The sequence below is a fragment of the Salmo salar genome, chromosome 28, assembly GCF_965601325.2.
Source record: "Salmo salar chromosome 28, fSalSal1, whole genome shotgun sequence".
Classification (NCBI taxonomy): Eukaryota; Metazoa; Chordata; class Actinopteri; order Salmoniformes; family Salmonidae; genus Salmo; species Salmo salar.
This window is the reverse complement of record NC_138318.1, coordinates 3353320-3377881: the sequence shown is the minus strand read 5'-3', so window position 1 is coordinate 3377881 and position 24562 is coordinate 3353320. Positions and strand designations below refer to the sequence as shown.

General features: G+C 43.1%; 1 protein-coding gene across 7 annotated transcripts; it reads left to right on the top strand.

Moving 5' to 3' along the window:
- The first annotated feature begins 3317 nt into the window (after window positions 1–3317).
- Window positions 3318–24350, top strand: LOC106589276 (fibrosin-1-like protein). Of its 7 annotated transcripts, none has more exons than XM_014179032.3 (17): window positions 3318–5328; window positions 8510–8689; window positions 16432–16467; window positions 16592–16621; window positions 16738–16786; window positions 16977–17325; window positions 17528–17748; window positions 17987–18306; window positions 18412–18453; window positions 18612–18698; window positions 18800–18868; window positions 19104–19142; window positions 19612–19683; window positions 19914–20067; window positions 20560–20643; window positions 20743–20938; window positions 21124–24350. In XM_014179032.3, exons 1-17 carry the CDS (start codon window positions 5020–5022, stop codon window positions 22718–22720), a joined length of 3834 nt encoding a protein of 1277 aa, XP_014034507.3. In that variant the 5' UTR covers window positions 3318–5019; the 3' UTR covers window positions 22721–24350. The 7 variants fall into 7 exon arrangements, with proteins under 7 accessions (XP_014034507.3, XP_014034505.3, XP_014034504.3 ...); XM_014179030.3 differs by having other exon boundaries at window positions 18785–18868; XM_014179029.3 differs by having other exon boundaries at window positions 3321–5328; window positions 8510–8683; window positions 18600–18698; window positions 18785–18868.
- The last annotated feature ends 212 nt before the right edge of the window (window positions 24351–24562 follow it).

Genomic DNA, 24562 nt, shown 5'->3' with positions numbered 1-24562 from the left:
TTGTAATATGGTAAATGTATATTGAGGAACCAAAGAAATAAGGTGTTTGCCGTACTCCTAACTACCGGTACCCAAAACTACACAACTACTCACAACAGCAATACCATTGCCTTAAACTGGTGACTGAACTAAGATTTGTTAAAGTTGAGAGTGCGGGTATCCATGGCATTTTCCAATTATGTTCCTATTTTACAAGTCAAAAAAATTGAGAACCTTTCATAATGTTGCCAAACAAAGACTCAACAAACTTACCTGAGACTCCGTCTCTGCCAGTCTGTCCCCAACTCTGCTGTCTGTGTGCCATCTGTTGCCTGCTCTGCCTAATGACATCATTGTGAAACATTTCTATTAGAATTTCATTTCTTTCTTATGAACATTTTATCAACTAGTTTTTGAGATATTAGGCTACTAGGGTTCTTTGCGTTTTGGTGTACTGAAAAATACTCTGATGTCCGTCTTTTATTTTTCTGCCATTTTTCTACCTGGCTGGCTGGCTACACACACACACAGTGTGTAGGTTATTTACAGTAGGAGATGGGCTTCTATCATCTTATCTTTTATCATTCTATTTGGGCTTCGATCTAAAAGGTAGCTAGCAAATGTGAAACGGATTAAAATGACAAGAGTTGACAGCTGTATGAGTTCACCATTTACACAACATATGCTGCAACCTTTTGTAATTGTAATAGTTTGTTTCATATTGGCTGGCTTCCAACAATAGCTGAATTTGCAAAGCAAGCGAGCACCAATTCCGTTTCAGTGATGTTTGCTATAATCTTTGCTACCCGGGTTAAATAAAATAAATAAATAAAAGTTCCCTTGCGACAATTTAGCTTTTGCAACGAGACCATTAAATATATTTAAGACAATGGTAAAAGAAGAGTGTATTTCTGTTCAGTTTGGACTTCAGTTTATCACTAACCTTATCACAGGGACTTTGAAGCACTAACTTACATCATCTGCATGCTGATCTCGGAATAAATTGACGATAGCAAAGATTCCATCTTTGACGAGGCCACATAAATGGAATAGGTACTAGCTAGCTTAATAGTTAATATTTGCGCGCTAGCTCTGCATATTCAGCTAGTGTGTGTGCGCAATTGACTGGATTAACTTTACGTCAGTTACATTCATTGAGTGCCTTTCAGACAGTAGACACGACCCCTCTGTTACCTTGCCAGTGGATCAAACCATTGTGAGGAAAAGGGTGGGGGGGGGGTCGCAATCTTTTGAAACTTAAACGCGCTATTAAGTGTCTATAATCAGCACAATTGCTTTCATTGCGTATTATTAATATTATTTAAATTACATAGTTATGTTTCAGTGATATATTGGGGGGGACAAATCATATTTTTCCCAGGATGGGGGGGTCGTGTCCCCCCCGTCCCCCCCGGGATTTCCGCCCCTGCCGCTGAGCTGTCAAATACCGTGCCCGTCTCTCACCTTATGTGAACAGTCACTGCTATCCGGATTCCTTGGGACGTCCATAACCTGAACCCTAAACTATAACCCTTAACTAACACTAAACTTAACCATTTTACACGTATACTTGATTGAGGTAGGAACCTCCCAAGGATCCTTGTTTGCACAGACCACCTGGGAAAGCCTATGAACTCCTCTATTTGACTGAAAGCCACGGACACAACTCTTATTGGTTGTCTGATACTGGGAACTGGTAAAAGCACTGTCTGTGATTGGCTAACAATCTTTAGATCTGTATACAGCGAGGTAAGATAACATACCATCCCATGAGTTGTTGAGGGAAAGACAGATTACCTATAGATTGGACATAATCTTTTCTAGGCCATTATCGATAACATGTGATACACACGCCGTAGGCTACACTATACCTCAGGGTGGCTACATCAGAATGTCGGCTTGCTCGCGAAAAACTGTACATTTCTAACATTTATGGTTGAGATTTAATCAATATAAATATAAACTATAAACCTTATGACTTTTATTAACATGCATGCGTCACACAGAGGTTAGCCACACGGTGGTACTGCTGCTTGTATCATGTCATGTCAGTCAGACGTTCAATGTTAGGCTATTGCCGAGGCTTAATTCTGGCACATATCACCCCCTATAGAGGTGGTTTAAACTGTATTCTAATGTGGACTGCTTAATAAAGAACAGTATCAAGAGAAGTGCTTTATGCATGCTTAGTTCTTGTGTCTCGGGGGCCACCCGAGTGGAAATTTTAAATGGAAGTTATGGAACTCCCTCGCGAGGTTCTTTTTATGGGGAAAAGTCCTCAATGAAACTGACGTTAGGCTGAATGTGAAGAATTATACATTTGCCTCTGTTGGCCATCCAGTAGCCTATTAATGTATATGTCATTGTGGGCTACCATTTGATACAATAAATATGTTTCAATTACGATATCACTGGAGTCATTGCAAATCAACGTATGCCACTTGTGTAGCCTATGTGGAGCTGGCAAACCAATTTAATAAAGAGCCTATAACTTCAGTTTAATGTTGTTGTAGGCTTGTGTTATTATTCAATTATTAATGGACATCTTTAGTTAATTATATTGGAAATGCTCTATCGCAATTGCCGATCAGTTGTTAGAAAGCATTAGATTGAAGGTAATAGGTGTCAGATTAGGCTACAGGTAAAACAAATTCAAAAAAATAAACACTGACTGTTGTTGACAAGCATATTCAGTTCATAATATATATTAATATTGAATTCAGTGATTGAAATTATGACCCCATCCTCAGCCTATACCAGCAGGCTATTGGGAAACACAAGCACTTCTTACCTCTTAATCGCCTCGCTATTCATGTTGAATAAATTCGTTTTAATTTGAACTAAGCAAGCTGCTAAATTGTTCAGTTCACATCTTGCATACATCTTGTCTATCAGGGGCTATTGGCTACCTGTCTTTATCTAAGCAAACCATGGCAAAATTGAATTACAATCATAAACCCAGATTTTTGTCTGTAGCCTATTGAAATGATAAATCAATCTCGCAAATGGGCCATTTGTAGTCTTAACAGTTGGCACATAATAACAGCACAATTGCCAGAAAATAGCATTACATTCGTTTTTTATGTTCATCTAAGTTTTTCTTGCTCGAGATCCTCTGTCCAACTTTCAAAACTCAAACTCTCCTGTCGGATTTATCTGTAGTTATGGACATGCGCAAAGGGGATTTATTTACCCCGTATGCAAATCATCTGGCAAGTTCAATAAAGGCGAATTATCTTTTATCTTGCCACATATTCAAATGACTTTTTTACGTCATGTCATAGCTTGCAATAATTATTATTTTGAGGAAACTCGAATTTTGCTTCTAAGGTTACTATGATATTCCTTCTTAATTGGCTCGATTAACGTTATCGGAGAAAACAAATTGTGTAAATATGGCAGCGACTCTCTTGCTGTGATTTTTTTTTTAGGCTAGTTTCCAGGCCTTTTGGGCAGGTTTTAAGTGGTCATTGGTCTAGAGATTTTAGCTTGACCTGGCAACCCTGATAGGCGAGGACTCGCTGAAGCGCACAATGCACATTGACAAGGGTTGTCTCACAGATCTTCAATTTTCCTATTTGTTTCCAAATGAAAGGTCGTTAGAGAATCGTTCTATTTTGTTTGTACTTGAAGACTGGTTACGATATATTTGGTTCAACCGGAAATATCGGCAAATAATTCAACTTCCCCCGACACAAGTGGATTACACTGTTGGCCGCTGAAGGAGTTGTCCTGCCAGGGGCTTGGTCGATACCGTCGTTAATGGAACTCAAGACCGAGGCTTCAGTAGGGCCTAGAATAATTTAGTTTTTAATGGCTGTGGCGCAAAAACAAATTAGTGTAGGGAGAGACATCGATAACACACGAATAGTGGGTGACAAAACAGTCACCATATAACGTCAGATTTAGTGTAAAAAAAAGTATTGCGTGTGGATTAGCTAGGTATCTAAATTAGCTCGCTACCCAACTACGGCTAGCTAGCTACGTCTTTCTTTGATAATTCAACCATTCGTATTGGGCCCGTCGTCAGGCTGGAGAAAATGTTCGCTTTCCTGTCAGCTCCAGGGTAACAGCTAGTTGTGGATTTTGTGCTAATCAATACTTCGGAAGGTATTTAAATAATGTTTTTGTTTAATATAACGTTGCCTATTCCGTGATAATTAGCTACAATGCGTTTGCAATAAACTGTCTAGATAATTATTTAACTAGCTAGCTAATACTAGCATAATAAAGCACTTGAATACATTTAACGTTAGCTAGGTAGCAACTACCAAGTGAACATAATTCTTATGTATGGCTAAAGTTGGCTACAAAAACAGGTAATCAAACTGTTTAACTAAAATGCTTGGAATACTTGTGGATGCACTAAATGAGCTAGCTATATAAATGCTTTAAATTGGCAACAAATGATCTTGCTCTGGTGATTTGGCCGTGGCAGGTAGCTAACGTTATCGTTCGTCAGCTAGTTATCATTGGCTGATGTGGCTAGTTAACTAGGTTAGCAAATGTGTCAGCTCGTGCCGAAATTGAAATTAGAACGAGATGGGTGTGTATTTACATTGTAGCAGTACCTCAGTAAATGTAACATTCGTATAAAATATGCGTTTTGGTGAATAACTAGCAAGTTAAGTTAGACAGCTAACTAGCGTTAGTCATTTTTATTTACATACGCATATTTGGTTGTTGGCTTGCCAGCTAGCCTTCTTTGAGACTGCGAATTAGCCATGTCTTGACAGCTTAACTTGGATATACTTCTGCTGAGAACACTAGCTAATACCACCAATTCTGGAAATAAAGATTTCATCTTAGTGCATTGACATGACAGTCAAATTTAGCCGAGAGAAAGGCACAGATGCCATCCTGTCCGCAAAAGACACTAGTTAAATAGACTAACGTTACTTTTAACGCCATTTTAAACAGGGGCTCCGGTGTGGGCCTGTGTGGTGGTGTTTAACTTTTGGCTAAGGAAAGTGCCTTCGACTGGGACGGATTTTTAAAAGTGCCTTCGGTCAGACTGGGACTGGTGCTGTGTGTTTTGACATGGAAGGTCCGAGTCAAAGCAGTGGGTTCAGACAGAGCCGACGCTCCCGTTCTCAACGAGACAGAGCGCGGCGCAGGAGAAGAGTAGACCTTGCTGAGCAGCGGGCCACATCGCCCTCCTCGGGCTCGGAAAAGGAGCTTTGCGGGCCAGGATCTGTACTCGGTCATGGAGGTAGAGAATGTCGACCCGGGTTCGCCGGCCCCAGACACAGGCCTCCTCGACGGAGGAAGCGAGAGTCGGTGTACTGTGAGGAGGACATCATCGATGGCTTCTCAATTGCCAGCTTCAACAGCGTTGAGGCCCTGGAGGTAAGTCTGTGTATTTCCTTATGTGAGCTCAATACTTCAACTGTAACTAAATAACATTTGTCAATGGTCTCCACAGACGTGAATTGTCCTCCCTCAATCTCTTTACTTTAAACCCCCTAGAGTCGATTTCTGTGGCCCTGCATACATCTAATTAGTATAATAAAAACATTACAATTAAAATCTGTCAGTTTAAGCTAAAGATATGTTTTTTTGCATTGGATGCAATCTCAATCGACCGCATCTGCCGATGTTGCACTTCCGCATCTGTGGTGAAGGTTGGCAGAAGTAGTGTGTGTTTGTCAGACCATGAGACATCCGAAAATCGTTGTCACGAAAACCTATCATGATCCTTCTATGGAAAGATGAGACTCTCAAACCCAATGGTGTTCAAGCAAGTTGGGACTCATCTGAAGTCGGTACAGCCGATCTGCTAAATTCTGTCTGTAGCTTCCGAACAGTTTGGGCTACCGGCAATCTACATGTTGGTTGTTTTGCTCTAAGACACTCACAAGACTCACCTGAAGGTCCCCTTACCAGTTTTTAAAAAAATGAATGGAAGTATATATGGAGATTGTTTACTGCCAAAATAAGGGGTCACATTCTTTTTAGACTTTCCTGATCTTATCTCACAGATATAGGACACACTTCAGAACAAACTTCCTTCTGGATTTTTTTTTTTTTTTTTTTATCTGTTTGTCCATGTAGTGAATCTGTTATTCAATGTGTTTGTATGGGCTTATAACAGTTCATCCAAGTGCTTGTAGTCTTAACATTTGGTACATAATAACCGCACAATTGCCAGAAAATAGCCTAACATTCATTTTTTTTAATGTTCATCCAAGTTTTTCTTGCTTAGAGATTTCGATATCCTCTGTCCAACTTTCAAAACTCAAACTCTCCTGTGGGATATATCTATAGGCACCCCCGGGGTTTGCAGTATATAGCCAATATACCACTGCTAAAGGCTGTATCCAGGCACTCAGCATTGCGTCATGCTTAAGAACAGCCTTTAACGTGGTATATTGGCCATATACCATACCCCCTTGTGCAAATGATCTGGCGAGTTTAATAAGGGCGAATTATCTTTTCTCTTACCACATATTCAAATGTAATTTTCTACGTCATGTCATAGCTTGCGATAGTAAGGCCAAATTCAAATTATCATAGCTAAATGATCCTTGGTATGACCTTAAAATAATTCCATATATAGTGCATTCGGATCCCTTGACTTTTTCCACATGTTGTTACGTTATATCCTTATTCTAAAATTGATGAATGTATTTTTTTTTAATCAATCTACACACAATACCATAATGACAAAGTGAAAACAGTTTTTTACATTTTTGCAAATGTGTAAAAAATGTTTTTATTTACTTAAGTATCCAGACCCTTTGCTATGAGACTCGAAATTAAGCTCAGGTACATCCTGTTTCCATTGATCATCCTTGAACCACCAAGACTCTTCCTAGAGCTGGCCGCCCAGCCAAACTGAGCAATCGGGGGAGAAAGGCCTTGGTCAGGGAGGTGACCAAGAACCTGATGGTCACTCTGACATAGTTCTTCTGTGGAGATGGGAGGACCTTCCAGAAGGATAACCATCTCTGCAGCACTCCACCAATCAGGCCTTTATGGTAGAGTTTCCAGGTAGAAGTCACTCCTCAGTAAAATGCACATGACACCCCGCTTGGAATTTGCCAAAAGGCAGCTAAAGACTCTGACCATGAGAAACCAGATTCTTTTGTCTGATGAAACCAAGATTAAACTCTTCGGCCTGAATGCCAAGCGTCACGTCTGGAGGAAGCCAGGTACCGCTCATCACCTGGCCAATACCATCCCTACAGTGAAGCGTGGTGGCAGCAGCATGCTGTGGGGATGTTTTTCAGCAGCAGGGACTGTGAGACCACTCAGGATCTGGGGAAAGATGAACGGCGCAAAGTATAGAGGTCCTTGATGAAAACCTGCTCCAGAGCGCTCAGGACATCAGACTGAGGCGAGGGTTCACCTTCCAACAGGACAACAACCCTAAGCACACAGGCAAGACTATGCAGGAGTGGCTTCGAGACAAGTCTCTGAATGTCCTTGAGTGGCCCAGCCAGAGCTTGGACTTTAACAGAGCTTGAGAGGATCTGCAGAGAAGAACAGGAGAAACTCCCCAAATACAGGTGTGCCAAGCTTGTAGCAGCATACCCAAGAAGACTCGAGGCAGTAATCGCTGCCAAAGGTGCTTCAACAAAGTACTGAGTACTTGTAAATAACACTTTTTTACATTTTTTATAAATTTGCAATAATGTCTCCACCTGTTTTTTCTTTGTCGTTATGGGGTATTGTGAGTAGATTGCGGGAAATACATTTTAGAATTAGGTGTAAAGTAACAAAATGTGTAAAAAGTCAAGGGGTCTGAATACTTTCCAATTGCACTGTAGCTTAGACTGTAGGGGCTTAAAAGGACAAGTCCTACCTTGGAACTATTTTGGTTATATCCTCACACCTCCAGGTGTGAATCAGTTGTGGATTGAGATTCCAAAAATTCACAGTTCATTTACACCTTGTACACTTAGGTGAAGCAATCCAATCAACAACCACAATGAAAGAAATCAGACACAATGATCTTCTATGATGCGTTTCTTAACAACCTTAATTATTTGTGTACGAAGCACCTGGTGTCGATTACAAATAGCCTATGTTTACAAATAGCCTATGTTTATTCATCTGCTCATCATTAGACCAACAATCCCTGTTGAAATGAAATGCCACACAATCCAGAATTTCAGGATTAGAATTTGATATAGCATGCTCTGAGGAGTTCAATGGCACCAATCCGGTATCCATGCACTGACCCATATGTCGACAGATCCTTCAAAGTGGAGTTTCTAAAACATGCAATGTCATTGTAACAGGAACTTATTTACCAATCTGAGTCATCAGTAGGTTCCCTTACCAGTTCAGGCATCACTGACTGCTATTCATTTCCCCCAAAACATTTCTCAGTCAAGGTTTCCTCATTTTTTATGTATTTTTGGTCAATTTCAGTGGTAGGAAGGTCCTTGGCAGTTGTCAAGGCAGAACATGGGCAGCGAAAACCTGTCTGGGAAATTTGGGGAAATCAACACATTGTCATCGTTTCAGTGAACCTAATTGTTTTGTACTGCTTGTTTAACACTGGGATGCATCTTCTCTCCAGATGGACTGCTCCATGAAGCCTACCCAGCGTGCCGCCATGCTCATGGGAAGGGGGAGCAAGAGGAAGAGGGGCCCGGAGGAGAATGGTAAAAGGCCCCTCTCAGAGCCCGAGGAAGGGGCCCCACCTAGCTTATCCCGCAGCTGTTGGAATAGAAATAAGTGGAGAAAGATTGAGGTAAAGGTGCGTCGCATGAGATACACAGGTGTTGTATGTAGTTGTCATCTCACATTTGGGTTTGAAAGTAGCTTATTCAAACGCAGCATTTGCATGTCTGGTCTGGATCCTGTTCTTGTTTGTGGGAACTAGCTGGCCTAGCTAAAATATTCAGACTGTGAAGTCATAAACTTGAAATGGCCTACAGGCCTAGTGAGAGCACTAGCTGGCTACACACACCTGTTGTTGAAGAGTAACACTTACTAGTGACATCTTTTTAGCACCCTGTCGGCTGAGCTTGTGATGAATCGATGGGGATGTATTAACTCGAGGTCAGACAGACATGAGGATAATTTCAAGTTGCTAAATACCGTGTCGCTGGGTAAGCTATATCTAGAGTACTGCTCTTTGACACCAGATTTTCAGGTGGTGTGCATCCCAACCTAGTGACCGTTAGCCTACACAGCAAGTATAATTTGGAAATTCAAGGGTGTTGTCAACTATTTTAGTACTGAAATTAGTGATGTGACTTATTTGACCGATAACCAATATTTTCCTTGCCCCAAAAAACGATATCGATATTTAAATTGTTAGGTCCCTTTTAAGCATTCTAGTACAGTTAAATAGTTAAAACACACATGGACGCAGCGGTCTAAGGCACTGCATCTCAGCGCAAGAGGCGTCACTACAGTCCCTGGTTTGAATCAAGGCTGTATCACATCCGGCCGTGATTTGGAGAACAATAGGGTGGCGTGCAATTGGCCCAGCTTCGTCCGGGTTTGTCTGGAGTAGGCCGTAATTGTAAATACCGTCATTGTAAATAAACATTTCTTAACGGACTTGCCTAGTTAAATAAAGGTTACACACACCACACTGACCAAAAAGTTATTTTGTTGGCATTTACATATGTCCCCATTACCAGTAAAATATAATCAAAACCTATTTCTTTCACTTACTTGCTGTGCTGTTTCATTGTTCATTTGTTCAGTCGTTTCATTCGCAACCAGGATTTCTATGGAACGATGTTTGGGTCTTTGCGTGTCAAAAAGATGCACGTCAAATAACACTATTTGACATGTTAACTTCTCTAGGGCCAGTGGGACGATTTCGTCCCACCTACGTAACAGCCAGTGGAATCCCGTGGCGCGTTATTCAAATACCTTAGAAATGCTATTACTTCAATTTCTCAAACATATGACTATTTTACACCATTTAAAAGACAAGACTCTCATTAATCTAACCACACTGTCCGATTTCAAAAAGGCTTTACAACGAAAGCAAAACATTAGATTATGTCAGCAGAGTACCCAGCCAGAAATAATCAGACACCCATTTTTCAAGCTAGCATATAATGTCACATAAACCCAAACCACAGCTAAATGCAGCACTAACCTTTGATGATCTTCATCAGATGACAATCTTAGGACATTATGTTATACAATACATGCATGTTTTGTTCAATCAAGTTCATATTTATATCAAAAACCAGCTTTTTACATTAGCATGTGACGTTCAGAACTAGCGGTGAATTTACTAAATTACTCACGATAAACGTTCACAAAAAACATAACAATTATTTTAAGAATTATAGATACAGAACTCCTCTATGCACTCGCTATGTCCGATTTTAAAATAGCTTTTCGGTGAAAGCACATTTTGCTATATTCTAAGTAGATAGCCCGGCATCACAGGGCTAGCTATTTAGACACCCACCAAGTTTAGCCCTCACCAAAGTCAGATTTACTATAAGAAAAATGTTATTACCTTTGCTGTTCTTCGTCAGAATGCACTCCCAGGACTTCTACTTCAATAACAAATGTTGGTTTGGTTCAAAATAATCCATAGTTATGTTCAAATATCCTCTGTTTTGTTCGTGCGTTCAAGACACTATCCGAAGTGTAAAGGGTGACGCGCACGACGCGTTTCGTGACAAAAAAATTCTAAATATTCCATTACCGTACTTCGAAGCATGTCAACCGCTGTTTAAAATCAATTTTTATGCCATTTTTCTCGTAAAAAAGCGATAATATTCCGACCGGGAATCTGTGTTTTAGTACAAAGAGAGAGAAAATAAAAACATGGGGTCGACTCGTGCACGCGCCTCAGTCTCATAGTACTCTGACCGACCACTATCCAAACGCGCTAATGTTTTTCAGCCAGGGGCTGCCTCGACATCATTCAGCTTTTTCCCGGGTTCTGAGAGCCTATGGGAGCCGTAGGAAGTGTCACGTTACAGCAAAGATCCTAAGTTTTCAATAAAAAGAGTCAAGAAGCTCAAGGAATGGTCGGAGAGGGCACTTCCTGTACAGAATCTTCTCAGGTTTTTGCCTGCCATATGAGTTCTGTTATACTCACAGACACCATTCAAACAGTTTTAGAAACTTTAGGGTGTTTTCTATCCAAAGCCAATAATTATATGCATATTCTAGTTTCTGGGCAGTAGTAATAACCAGATTAAATCGGGTACGTTTTTTTATCCGGCCGTGTAAATACTGCCCCCTAGCCCTAACAGGTTAAATAACACTATTTGATGTGTCAAATAAGTTTGTTGACCAATCAGGACCTGAATATGATTGCACGTCACATAATAATTTAACGCTTTCATACATTTTTTACGTAGTTATTACACATTGATTACACTACCACTCGTATTTCATATGTCACAACGATTCATTGATATGTATGCTATGATGCTGGTAAAGTTGTGTCGCGCACCTACAGTGCTGGTCATAAAAAAAGCTAGCTAGCTCATGGATGCAAACAATGTTCTTCCCCAAAAACATAGCGAAACGACATCTGTTTCAGTAGCTATAGCTAGCTAGCTAACTCTATAGCTAGGTGTCTTCTAAAATAACCCTAGTTTATAAGACAGTTCTTATTTGATTAATGGTGGTCGGACCCATCTATGTGAAGCTAGCCACAATAAGGATTAGCCACAATAGTGGACTTTGCGGTTAGCCTTCAAAATAACAAAGTATGTCATTGACAGTAATACAAATGGTAGAATTATGCCATAATTGAATAGATCATGCTAAATGAGGTTGGAATGTTATATAAAGTCAACAAAAGATAATAATTAGTTAATTTGACATCCGTTGAAATCACACTGTATTATGCTTTAGAATGGCTTTAGGGGCATAATTATTTCACTGTACAGCCTTGCCTATTGATTGCGGATCAATGACATGGGGTATCGTCTATTCAGTGACACTCAGAGAGCATTAGCGTCGTAGCTCTTATTGCGGGACTCTGAAACAACTGTGAATTGAGCCACATTTATTGTCAACCTGAGGAAAAACAATACTGCGTGGATGTTTTGGAGTATGATAACTCTGAGGACTTTGGGGAAAAAATATTTTGCGTATTGAGTAGAGGTCGACTGATTTTTTTATTTTCATTTTATTTTTTATAACACCGATACCGATTTATTGGAGGACCAAAAAAAGAAGATACTGATTAATCGGACAATTTTTATATATATATATATATATATATATATATATATATGTGTGTGTGTGTGTGTGTGTGTGTGTGTGTGTGTGTATATATGTGTAATAATGACAATACCAACAATACTGAATTAACACTTTTTAAATTTTAATTTAATACAGAAAAAAATCTATTTAGTCTCGAATAATTAATGAAACATGTTCAATTTGGTTTAAATAATGCAAAAACACAGTGTTGGAGACGAAAGTAAAAGTGCAATATGTGCCATGTGAAAAAGCTAACGTTTAAGTTCCTTGCTCAGAACATGAGAACATATGAAATCTGGTGGTTCCTTTTAACATGAGTCTTCAATATTCCCAGTTAAGAAGTTTTAGGTTGTAGTTAATATAGACATTATGCCGCGTCGACTATTTCTCTCTATGCCATTTGTATTTCATATACCTTTGACTATTAGATGTTCATATAGGCACTTTAGTATTGCCAGCCTAATCTCGGGAGTTGATAGGCTTGAAGTCATAAACATCGCTGTGCATCAAGCATTGGTATGAGCTGCTGGCAAACGCAGTAAAGTGCTGTTTGAATGAATGCTTCCAAGCCTGCTGCTGCCTACGACCGCTCAGTCAGACTGCTCTATCAAATATCAAACCAAAGACTTAATTATAATATAATAAACACACAGAAATACGAGCCTTTGGTAATTTATATGGTAAAATCCGGAAACTATCATTTCGAAAACAAAACGTTTATTCTTTCAGTGAAATACGGAACTGTTCCGTATTTTATCGTACGGGTGGCAAATTAATTACGGTCTTTGTTAGGAAGAAATTATTTTCTCAATGATCGAGGCGGCCCAAACTGCTGCATATACCCTGACTATGCTTGCACTGAACGCAAGAGAAGTTACTTTCTCTAGTTAATATTGCCTGCTAACATGCATTTCTTTTAACTAAATATGCAGGTTAAAAAAAAGATACTTTTGTGTATTGATTTTAAGAAAGGCATTGATGTTTATGGTTAGCTACATTTGTGCAACGATTGTGCTTTTTTCACGAATGCGCTTTTGTTAAATCATCACCGTTTGGCGAAGTTGAAGTAGGCTGTGATTTGATGATAAATTAACAGGCACCGCATTGATTATATGCAATGCAGGACAAGCTAGTTAACCTAGTAATATCATCAACCATGTGTCGTTAACTAGTGATTATGTGATTGTTTTTTTCTAAGATAAGTTTAATATTTTCTAGTAACTTACCTTGGCTCCTTGCAGCCACAGGTCCTTTTGATGCTGCACTCGCGTAACAGGTGGTCAGCCTGCACCGCAGTCTCCTCGTGGATTGCAATGTAAGCGCCCATAATTGGCATCCAAAAAGGACGATTACCGATTATGAAAACTTGAAATCGGCCATGCTGATTAATCGTTCAACCTCTAGTATTGAGTAGACTGATACCCTATTTCATTGATCCCCAATCCTTAGGTAAAGCTGTACAGTGCAATATGAATGTCAATACACACTAGGCTGACTGGGGAGGTGATGTCACAGTCCCCTGATAAGAGCTATAACGCTAATATTTTCGTATACTCTTCACGGTTGTGTTCTGTGGGTGTCACCAAGTAGACTGATGCTTCACATTCCAACCTTGTTTAACATCATCTAGTCTAAATATGGCATGATTCCACCAATCGTAACCTTCTGCGTCACTTTCAAATAGGTACTTTTATTTTTGAAGGCAAACTGCAAATCCCACTATTGTGCCTAATCCTTTTTGTGGCTAGCTTCAGAACACATAACCCGGTCCGGTCGTGCCTCACTAGCCAGATGATGCTAGCTGACGGCTTATAACGTTAGCTTTGGTCAACCTGGTTAAGTAGTTGGCTAGCTATTTATTTTCATGAACTGAAGTTCAATTTCAATAGGTGAACAAGTGGCTACCTAGCTAATACTTACTCACAAGGATTCCTAAATCATTGCTAAGAATAATGAAAATGACTGCAGTTTCTACTGGTCATTGTTTTCAGGCTGGTAATATTGGTGTTAGCTAGGTACCAAGCTAAAGCTAGCTAGCTACACCAGAAGTTGCGGTCAAACAAATAATGCTTGATTACCAACGTGGTATTGTAAACACATCGTTTGTGGCCGGTATTTGCAGACTTTTTTTGTACAGCTTTGACAGTGCTACTGATAGTAGTGGTGGCGCTTGGCTTGCTCGTGCAAATTGAGAACACACAACATTCTATAATAGAACTGTTATTTGCAAATTAAAAGCGTATTTAACGCGTCAAATAGTGTTATTGTCAAATAGTGTTATTTGACGTGTATCTTTTTTGACTCGCGAAGACCCAAACGGCGTTTCATAGTATGTCGTGAAGGTAATAGCAGTGACACTTACTCTAACGCTGGTAGGGCAACATCTGAAAAATAGCGCACTTGGTAGTGTGTACTGGTGCTCGACCAGTTGCGAAAGCCAACATCACCCACAACAGAGAACGGTTGATTGTCAAGGGCAATGAATTCCATTATTTTGGCGTTAATGGATTTTGCCTTTTGATTTGTCTCGCTTAAATGTTCTTACTCTCTCAAATGACTGCTCAACTTGTTGACTGCTTGATCCACACAGCAGACATTGTGGGCTAGGTTAGGAATGCTGTGTTGCACGTGTAGCGTAACATTTTACGTGGCGTCATTACGTCATGTACCTATGTTATATAGTTATGCACGTCAGCTTTGACATTGGTTTTGCGCATCAGCGTTAAACTAGACATCGGGCCGATACCGATGTTGGCATTTTTAGCTAATATCGGCCGATTCCGATATGTAAACCACATTTTTATTTTTTATATATTTTTTTATATTGTGCATCCCTACTATGTACGTAGGGCAGCAGTCTCTAAGGTTCAGGGCACGGTACCGGGTGGAGGCTGGCTAGTGGTGACTGGAGATTGAAGCTTCCAGGACCCAGTTGCACAGGGAGGGGTACAGACCCAGGGCCCTGAGCTTAGTGATGAGCTTGGAGGGCACTGGTGTTTAAGTCTGCTGTAGTCAATGAACAGCATTCTTACATAGGTATTTATCTTGTCCAGGTGGGATAGGGCAGTGCAGTGGCGGCGTCTGTGGATCTGTTGGGGCGATATGCGAATTGTAGTGGGTCTAGGATGTCAAGTTGGAGGTGATATGGTTGTTAACTTGCCTCTCAAAGCACTTCATGATGACAGAAGTGTGTTCTTTGGTGCAATAGTAATTTAGTTAAATTACCTTTGTTCCTGTACCCAGGAAAGCAATGGTGGACATCTTGAAGCAAGTTGGGACAACAGACTGGGATATGGAGAGATTGAGTATGTCCGTAAACACTCCAGCCAGCTGGTCTGCACATGCTCTGAGAACGCGACTTGGGATGCCGTCTTGACTGGTAGCCTTGCGAGGGTTAACATGCTTAAATTACTTACTCACGTTGGCCACGAAGAACGAGAGCACACAGTCCTTGTGATCGCCTGGAGCCCGTGTCGGCGGCTCAATGTTTTGTTCGAAACAGGCAAAGGTCTTTAGTTCATCCTGGAGCAAAGCGTTGTGGCTGGCTTTGCTTTTATAATTTGTGATTGGCTGTAGTCCTTGCCACATACAACTCGTGTCTGAGCTGTTGAATTGTGACTCCACTTTGTCCCTGTACTGTCGTTTTGCCTCCGATTGCCTTACGGAGGTCGTAACTGGTCTGTTTGTACACGTCCGTGTTCCCAATCACCTTGCCATGGTTAAATGTGGTGGTTCGCGCTTTCAGTTTTGCACAAATGGGGTTTTTGGTTTGGATAAGTTCTAATCATCAGTGGGAACAACATCCTCTATGCACTTCCTGACGAACCTAGTCACAGAGTGAGTGTATACGTTGATACTGTTCTCAGAGGCCACCAGGAACATTTCCCAGTTCATGTGATCAAAACAATGTTAAAGCATAGATTCTAATTGGTCAGACCAACGTTGAACAGTCCTTACATTTTTACATTACATTTGAGTCATTTAGCAGACGCTCTTACCACGGGAGCTTCCCGTTTAAGTTTCTGCCAATAGGTAGGGACGAGCAGAATTATCTGATTTGCCGAAGGGAGGTTCTTGTAGCCGTCCTGGAAGGGAGAGTAGCAATGATCCATGGTCCGTGTTGCGCATGTAGCATAGGAGATGCGTTGATTAGTTTCGGTTGCATTATCCTCGGATTTCCTTTAATAAAAGTCCCCAGCTACAATAAATGCAGCCTCCAATACTTTTGCATGGTACTGTGTGTTGAAGGTGAATACCACCAATCTTACATATTAACTGTTATAATTTTTTTAGGGTGGGGGCATCCTCTTCTTGGAGACTGGCTACATCGTAAGTTTCTTTATACTTCTATCGATTACAATACATAAGATGACCATAGAATACAGCTGCGTCCTATAATTGTAGCTTATGAATGTTGTGGCACACCTAAATGTTGCTTTTTATGTTATTTTAGTGTGACACAGAGAGCGAGTCGGCAGATAAGGTGGGTACTGTTTGCATCAAACCGCATACAATTATGATTGTTGGAAGAGCAGTGTTTTTCCTGCTCATTATTGGGTTTAGATTTATTTGTGTTTTCCTCTCATCTCATCCCCCTAGGCCTCCGACAGTGACATGGGGCCAATATTCATTGTCAGCACCAGGAAAGGTAAAATGCAGTTGTCTTCTTACCATATCTGTATGCCTTTGCTTTCTAAATATGCTCTCGTCATTTGGCGTAAAAAAAAAAAAAATGTAATCCCAGTATGCACTTATTTCAAAATATGCGGTGTCCTTTCTTAGAACTGTTTTTTTTCCTTCACGTTTTTGTTTAAGTACAGTTCTTTCTCGCCCTGTAGTTTTGGAACCTATCCCTGTGAGCATGGCCTCTATGGGCAAAGGCTGCCCTACACTTCCGCTGCCAGGCCGCTGTGGCCTCTCCCGGCTGGCGGTCACCCCGCGCGTCTCTGGCCTGGAGCGCAGCCAGGAGAGGAGTCTGGAGCCGCCTTACCCCGAGCCCCTGTCTACCTCACCCTCCTGCCTGCCGTCTCTCTCCCCGGGCATGGTCGCAAGGCCCGGACAGCTCAACGGCAGCAGCGATGGCCTTCGCCACAGCGCCCACCCCAGCCCGCCTCACTCCAAACACAAGTCCTTCCTCACCTTCCCCGGGCGACACCCATCCATCTACAGCATGGGCATCAACAACAGGTCAGTCACTGCCAGATCTGCCTAATAGTCAGCATTACTACTGCAGTAACAATACTACTTCTTCCACTTTTATAAAATAACTGACAACTTTTTTTTACTTGCCTGGTTAAATAAAGGAAAAAATGTAAAATCAAGACTGCTAACGCAAGCACCCATTTTCTTAAGGAAATATATTTTCTAGTCAACTTTTCTCTCTCCTTAGGAATGGTACATCAGTCAAGCCCCCATCCTCTTCTGCTGCTTCTTCCTCGTTGTCTATGCGACCGCCAACTCCCTCTTCCAGTATGTCGATGTCCCTAATTAGAGGTCCAGGGTCATCAGTATCTCTGCGCCCACCTTCACGTGCTGGCTCTGGGGCCATGTTCACCCCCTCCCCTGGGCTTCCCCCTCCACCTCCTCTCCTCACTTCCCACTCAGGAGCAGGTACTGTACAGTTGGCACCAATGTGTAATGCTATTCACCTTTTTTCACAGCCTCAGTCAGATCTTCAACCATAATTGCAAATCTGTGTGTTTGTATTTACCAATCAGGTCTACTACTAGCTTCATTTGGGTTCTTGGACAGCCTACTGTCACAGTGTTGTAAAATTAGTTATTTGGGCTCCATATCCACCTATTTAAAATGTATTCTCCATTCCTCTCCATCTGTCCCACTACTGCAGACCAGGACCTGCTGCGCCAGGACCTGCTGCGCCAGGGCCTGAACTCTCACTTCCTGGCCTCGCAGGATCGCGAGGGCCGCCGCAGCGTACCTGGGGCTGAGCTCAATGGTGGCGGGCCAGGCCGCTCTACTCCCGGTGGTCCATCGGGGGCCAGCCCCAGCTCGGGCTCCTCAGGCCGCTCCTCCCAGGCCCAGCCCGGAATTCAGCCCCTGGCCTTCCAGTTCCACCAGCACAACCACCAGCACCAGCATACACATACGCACCAACATTTCACCCCCTTCCTGCACCCCACACCCTCCGCACCACCGCCTCAGCACCTGGTAAGCGATTACTTTCTACCCTGTCAAATTGGGTTTCACAGAGCAGCTTCTGCTTTGAAATGCCAGTGTTGTGAATTTGTCATTAACCGCTTTTTGTGTTTTTAGTTTGAGAAATATGGCAAGCTGGAGGGGTTCTACAGAAACACTGTGAGTTTACGTTTACATGCTCCAGAATTGGTTTGGTTATACGTTGCTGTGGTGGCTGTTGAGATGAATGTGGTAGGACTTAGGCAGAATGGGGTCTGGGGAGTGTAGTTTTAACCAGCCTCTGCTTGTGTGTGTGGCTGATTTAGTTCTTCCCACAGTACCCTCCTCCCCCAGTGCCAGGCATCCAGCCCGTGCTTCCTCCCAATGGGCCCTTCAGCTCTCTGCAAGGAGCCTTCCAGCCTAAGGTGAGTGGAGCTTTAGCTACATAAGTCAATGGATGATATGTCATGTAGTGTCTGGATGACAAACTGTTTGCTGTGTTTTGATGCAGCCCCTTGTCCCCCAGGGAACAAGTCCTGAGATTACAGCTCGACTGGGGGTTGTGCCTCACCATTTGCAGCCCAAAGACCCCAGGGTAAGATGCGCAGTATAAAATGGCCATTTTGGAATATATGATGACTGGTTACAACTGAAGCTTGTAGTCTAGGATTGAGCTGGTATCGATGGACAATGCACATGCCTCTAAAGGCATTATGTGCAAAGACTTGGGCCTAGTAGTCAGTGCAGGAAGGTGTGAATAACAAATAGTAAAAAGAGTGGACAATCTTAACAAACATGGTTTACTATTCTTTTTTTTTTTTTTTTTTTAGCTAACTGATCCATTTGGGACATCGTTGAAAGTCAGTAATGTAAGCAAAGCCAGATGCTTCATCAACACTTGAATACTTCATTTTTGAAAGTATTATGATACTGTACCGTTTTTTTTTTTTTCTTGCTCACTTTTGGTCATGACTGCTACATTTGAAAACTATTTGACTAAACGCCCTTGCACACCGTCTCTGATTTCTTCCAACTTTTGGCACACCACCTGTGAAACTCCCTGCAACTTTCCATCATTACTCATCTCAGAATCAGAAGTAAAAAAAAAAATGTTTTATTCGTCCAGGAAAAATAAACCGAGCCATAATATATTGTTTTATTACTGACGCTTGCCTTACTAAGTTGTACCCCCCACCCCACATGTTGATGCAGTGCCAGATGACAATTTCATATGGCAGACATTGACACCATCGCATCTGACTCGGTGTGCAAAGGCCTTGAGTCTTACTGCAAGCAAAACAGGGTCACTGAGTCAATCATGTGTTTTTGTCTACACAGAAACCAGGGAAGTGGTGTGCTATGCATGTACGTGTGGCGTGGATGATTCTGAGACATCAGAAGAAAGTGAAGGTGGGACTTTTTTATTTTATTTTTTACTACAATTCAATCTGATCCTATCAATTGTGTTTTTTATCAAATAAGTAGAAAGTATTTCTGATTTTAATTTGACCACTGAAGCATCTAAAACATTATCGGATGTGATCAACTCATCCCCCCAAAATAATAGATACTGGTAAAGTTGTCCATGTTTATTGAAAAAGCTATGGTCATTGCATTGACTGACCATTGTCCTCTCTCAGCTGATGCAGGCTGATCCGCACAAGCTGGACCTCCGTAACGAGATGCTGGCTCGTCTTCCGGGGGCCGGGGGCCTGGGCACACTGGGGCCCATTGGCGGTGGCCTCCCCTCTGCCCACGACCTTAACCGACCTGCCAGCCTCTTTACAGCCACTGGTGGGTGCTTGTTTTGTGTAGCAAGATATGTTTGAAGAAAAGGTGCTGCAATTGTATTCACCATAAGGATAAAAATATGGGCTTTTTAAAAACCTCAGGCACAGAGGAAAGATTCCTTGACATTGCAAATAGTAAATTATTTATAATTTTTTTAGTCTCATTTTGTCTCCATCAACGCCCCACCTCTTTCCTCACTCCAACTGCGTTCTTGGGTAAACGACTGCTTCAAAGGGCGCATCTGTACCACTTGCACCCTCAGTAAACACTTCTCATTTTGATTCACCCACTCAAGGAACTGATTTGCCTACTCACAGGTCACTAAAACACCTTATTAGCCTAGATATTAAATGTAAAGCGTACTAACTCTTCAGCATGTGACTCTAATAGGCCCCAGTGAGTCTAAACACTAGTAGTGAATATTGCCAGAGGTCTAATGCTGTAAGGCTTGTGTCCGCGCATCAGTCCTGATGTTTATATGCTTATGTGTTGCAGATCCGTACGGCCGCTCACCTCCGTTCACCCCTCTCGGAGCCCTAGGCTCTGGTGCCTTTGGGGGACTGGGCAGCCCTACGCTGGGTGAGTCACCATTTCTCTTCCTCAAAAAAGAAGCATAGTTTGTCTTTACTCCGTTGTCCTTACTCTCCACTAAAATGATTAACTTTATTCTGTCTCCAGCTAACAGCTCGGTGTTTGGCCACAAGGAGCCTCCTGCCGTTGGGGGCTTACCCAACCCTCATGACCCCTGGAACCAACTGCATGGTGGGCCTCCCCCCTTGGCTGGCCCCAGTTGGGCCAAGGGGGCTGAGAAGAGGGACACGGGGAAGGACATGGAGAGGAGAGACATTATTCACATCAAAGATGAGAAAGACAGGTGAGACACAACAGCCTCGACTCTAGATTATCGACTTAGTTCCTAAATATGCTGTTTGAACTCTGACTTATCTTTCTTTATTATTTTTCTGTCTGATTCAGTTACTCTTAACAAATTCAATACTGGAATTGATGTGAGTGCTGAATTTGCATACCTCTCCCCAACCATCCTCTATCTTTTTTCAGAGACAATATGCTATATGGTCGTCAACCTGTGCGGATGTCTCCAGTGGCCCCGGCCCTCACTCTCCAGCAGCACCGCAGCAGCACCCCTGTCTCCCACATCAACGGGCATGGGGGCCCTCTGGGAGGCCCCGGAGGTCTCACTGAGGATCTGACACGCAGAGATAGAGACAAAAGACTGCTCCTCTCAGTCTCTTCCAGGCCACCTCCTCTAGGCCCTTCATCCTCAGCAGCTGCAACAGACAGAGACAGACCTCGCTCCTCCTCTTCCTCTTTGCTGACGACTCCCCCGCCCTCTGGACCCGGCGCCCCCTCCCCCTTGGATCTGTACCCCCGTCAGCAGCCCGCAGCGCTGCACGGCCTCCACAGCGAACCCTCTCACTCATCACAGAGAGAGGGAGGCCCCCTTGCCTCATCCTGCTCCTCAGCCGCGGTCACCTCTCTGTCCCAGGGCAAGAAGCCTGACCGAACCAACACCCCGGTGCCCAAGCCTCCCCCCCTCTTTCCCCCAGTCAAGGTCAAGGAGGAAAGGAAGGAGGAACCAGAGCTCGTGCCAATCTCCTTGCCGCCGCCTCTGCCCCCCAGCCACAACTACGACAGGCCCAACAGCCGCCCTCACCACCACCGCTCCGCCACACCCTCTTCTCTCTCTCTGACTTCCACGCCCGGGGTGCCGCTACCTCCTCCCACCCCGCACAACTCTCACCATCACCTCTCCCTCCTGGAGCGCTCTCGAGCGCAGGCCGCCATTGAGGCCTACCTGGGGAGCACACAAGGGGGTGGGGGGATAGTAGTGGGTCCAGGGGGGGAGAGGTTCTCCACCCACCCTCATGGCCCACCCCAGGGGCACGGCCAGCATCCCCACAGCTTCCAATGGGACCCATGGAGGGAGCTGGCTGCCCAACAACAGCAGCAGCAGCAACGCCGAGAGGCCATGGCCCTGCGTTCGGACCCCCACCTGGCGCTGCGCTCCGACCCCCACCTGGCCCGGCTGCTCCAGGCCCAGCACGCCCAGCGCTTCCTGGAGGCCGAGAGGGCGGCAGCCTTGGCAGCAGCTGTGGCTGCCAACAACCCTCACCACCACCCTCCTACCTCTACCTCCTCAGTCCGCCAGGAGTTTGGCCTGATGGCCCACCACTTTGACCGGCCTCCTCAGCTGGGGCCCCCAGGTGGCAGCCTCATGGATGAGCAGCAGCGCGCCCAGATCCTAAGGGAAGACTTTGAAAGGGCACGCTACTTCGGGATGCACGCTCACCCGCACCTCTCGGGCTCCCACCACCCACCGGGTTCTCACGCAGCCCACCTGGAGCAGCTGCACGCCGGGATGCTCTCCCACTCACATATCCATCAGCCTGGAGCCTCCAACTCCTCGCCCCACCACCCCGGCCTCTACTCCCGCCTGGGGCCTCTCCACACTCACCACGTGCCCAATGGCATCCTGGCCAAGACCCCTGCTGGCCTGGTGGGGGCACTGTCCGTAGGCGCCCCCCCTCCGCTCATTCCATCTGTGACAAGCAGGTCTTCCACCCCGACCCGTAGACTGGGTGGGCCAGGGGACTTGGCACTGTACAGCTCTCACAAAGAAGGCGAGTCCAGATAGTACAGGAACACACCAGAGGAGTAGTAAGGAAATGTCAGGATTACTGTGCTGCTCTCACTGTTTCCTGTAAGATGGAACACCCTTTAGGAACTACAACACACAGCTTACTCAGGCTCTAGACCAATCACGGTCTCAACACCCCCAAATGGTGTTGCTGGTTGATTGGGTCGAAGGCGGTGAAGGGATACAGAGATTTGTCAGGGCGACTCAGTACATTTATCCACAATGGTTCTATCAGTGCAATTTTAAGGTACATGGTTTATGTGCATCCTGGTGTGTTATTATATTAAGGTTTGTTTTTTTCCATATGAGAGATATATACAATAATGATAGCTGTATGAAGAGGCAGAGGCTTTTCCAATTGAATATGATCAGGTTTGACGCAAGCTTTTTCAGGTTGGATAAGATGAACTCCCTAGAGAGATGTGCATATTTTGTACATGTGAATGGTTCATCCTTCTCTTGTTCTAAGTAATGAGATCTATAAATCCCTTTGCATAAATCAAACATGTTGGGCTGTTTTCTGGATGAGAGCTGAAGAATTATGGTAGTACATATAGCGTTGGGACGATACCAAGGGGCAAAATATTTTTCCATGGCCAAAATTAAAACGCACGGCAGACCAAACTCTTTAATTTTTTGACTCTGGATAACAACAATGTTTGTTTCCAACATTTAGGGCTATTTGTCTGAAGAAGTTTAATCCGCTTCATGTTTTCTTGCCACGATACTAACGAGTATCGTGACACTGGTATCGTCCTGGCCCTAGTAGTGTATTTCTATGGTTTTCTTTTTTGTGTTCTTTGTTATTGTGAAAAGACTGTAGATTACCGATGAAACTTCTGAAGATTCTAAATCGATAAAGAACCATACACTTCTGTACTTCGGTTCTCCGCTCCTCCCAAAAAATGACCTTTCTCCTCTCAACTTCACCACTCCTTTGTGCTCTATGAACCTCTGTTCCAGCTCTTGTATTTAAAAGAATGATGTTATGAACTGTGCGGCCACCGTGGACAATGTCTAAAACTGAAACTTTCCCATTCACCTTTCTGACTCGACATTATGAGCAGGACCAGTAGTCTAGTGAAATTGCCTTTGTAATTATTAACATTAATTATCTTCTATAATGATAATAAATATATTCACTGTTTTTTTTGTTATTTGTCATTGTTTTCAGGTATCACGAATGCACTCCCCTGTTAGTAACAAATTAAAGTTGTTCCAGATCAGGCAGTAAAAGTTTTGTATGACTGAGAAAGGAAATGCTTGTGAACGTGAGTAAGACGCAACCATAAAAACCTCTGGCCTCTTCATGGATCAGATCTTTGAATACATGATGAATACACTGAGAGGGAGCTTTGTGTTTGTGTCGCATCACATTTTGGACTATGAACGCCTGCCGGCAAGTCATTTTCACAGGGATGTTCCATGAACAGATAAATTATGTACGTGGAAGAATGGGACATCTACTGGACGATTGAGAAAGGAATCAGTAGACTTGTGCATACTACACATGACTGGACTGAGAGGAGGAAAATACATTTGGGTCGATTATTTTGAAGACCATTTTATACCTTTCAAACCCCTTCTAGAGACTACAAAGATGAGTTATTAAATGAATTGTTGGTTACTTGATTGTGTGGGTCTTGTTTGTTTTGGTGCCTAAAAGAGTTCAGCCACTTTAAAGGGATTTTTTTATTTATGTAACGAGGTAAGTCAGTTAAGAACAAATTCTTATTTACAGTGACGGCCTAGGAACAGTGGGTTAACTGCCTTGTTTAGGGGCAGAACGGCAGATTTTTACCTTGTCAGCTCGGGGATTCAAACTAGCAACCTTTTGGT